This window comes from Pyxicephalus adspersus, unplaced genomic scaffold (genome assembly GCF_032062135.1).
Source record: "Pyxicephalus adspersus unplaced genomic scaffold, UCB_Pads_2.0 Sca3511, whole genome shotgun sequence".
NCBI classification, from domain to species: Eukaryota; Metazoa; Chordata; class Amphibia; order Anura; family Pyxicephalidae; genus Pyxicephalus; species Pyxicephalus adspersus.
Genome location: NW_027320516.1, coordinates 1,311 through 2,901, shown reverse-complemented (window position 1 = coordinate 2,901; position 1,591 = coordinate 1,311). Strand labels below are relative to the sequence as shown.

The 1,591-nt window shown below is 41.5% G+C and overlaps 1 protein-coding gene across 1 annotated transcript; it reads right to left on the bottom strand.

Moving 5' to 3' along the window:
* Window positions 1-59: 59 nt before the first annotated feature.
* On the bottom strand, window positions 60-818 carry LOC140321412 (odorant receptor 131-2-like; the record flags this gene model as incomplete). Its single annotated transcript, XM_072398179.1, has 1 exon — window positions 60-818. A coding segment is annotated over exon 1 (759 nt), but the record flags the coding sequence as incomplete, so codon positions are not given.
* Window positions 819-1,591: the final 773 nt, after the last annotated feature.

Sequence of the window (1,591 nt, the reverse complement as noted above, 5' to 3'; positions counted from 1 at the left end):
AAACAAAAGTTGATGATCGGGAGTAAGGAGATAAAATCCTTTAGGATGATCTCAAAGACGCTGTAGCTGTAGGCCATCATACAGAGCAGGAGCTGAAACGCGTGAAGCATGACCGTTCTTCCAGCTTTGGAGGCAGATGACTTTCCCGAATCAACCTTAAAAGCCACCATCATGATTTTGATGTAAGTGAAAATGATTATGAATCCCACCAAGGAAAAAGTTGAAGCATGGCTGACAAGCCTTATGTTATTTTGAACTGACGCAACAACAATGAAGGAAGACCGACTGCAAATTACACTCTGATGGAGGAATGTTTTCTCCATTGACAAAATCAGAACAAAGAAATCAGCAATGTTAGGTAGCACTCCAATGACCCAAATAATTCCAATAGCGATGCCCATTCTGTGCAAAGTGCAGATCTCTTTGTATCGTAGCGGGAAGCATATGGCAAAATAACGTTCCAGAGACATGATAGCCAAGTTGTAGGGAGTGATCTTCATAGTGGTAGAGGTCACGAAGACCATGATGTAGCAGATCGGTACAGGGAACTTGTTGGGATAAGTCACCATTAGGAACAAAAGTAGACTAATAAAGAGATAGACGGCGTCATTAACCAGCATGTGGGCAAACAAGACATAGCGAACTTCTTGACGGGCAACATTGCTGGTGAAGTAGACGCTCAGCATGACTGCCATGAAATAGGAGAAGAATACAAAACTTGCAAGTGTTATTCCCATTAGGGCCAAGTTCATAATCTCCAAATTATTACTGCTGGCTACCTGAGTTGTATTTCGTTGGATGACTGAGATGTTTGTCATGACTGAAGGGCAGGAAATCTGCAAAATATATATAGATATTCCAATGTTAGTAAGAAAAATAATGATATAAATATGTCAGCAACAGATATTTAGGAGAACAAAATTAATCACGTGGTAAGCTTCGCTGCCGATGAAAAATGAATAGAAAGCAGAAATAATTGTTTTTTGGTGTGCCCTCCCTTGGGCTGCCCCCCACAGTTCAGATACGGAGGTCACTGAAGGCTCCTTAAAAACATAGATGAATGGATTAATGAGGTTTGACCCTACTTTCCCAATGTAGAATGTTAACAGAGGTTCTCAATAATGAGAAGGGCACCAGTTGGTGAAAGATGAACATCATTCTACAAAGAATTTGGAAGTTCGCTAATAAAGAAAGAAGTATTGGAGCAGACTTGTGTGCCTAGGATGGGCACAATTTTCCTTTCCATGTGGCTAAGAGCATTTCATAGTAGTGGACTACTGAAGAGCAACAAATGCCTAAGTGAGTGTGCAGTCTGATTAGCAAGATTTTTTGTAGCTTTGCATATTTGTAGGCTTTAGTTACAATTTGTTAGCTGCAGATGGTTGGGTTACCAGTGGTCATGGTGTAAGGTTCTCTGATGACGTGAATGCTGATTGTGGGGCAATTAAAGACCGGGCTCTAGGTGTGGGGTATACAGGCTGCATGAGTGTTACCAAATCAGAAGAATAAAGGTAACCCTGGTTCTAGGCTCTGGAATGGAATCAGGGAGAAATGAATGGTCGAGACCCTTGCTTTAGGTTTGGAGGGTGGT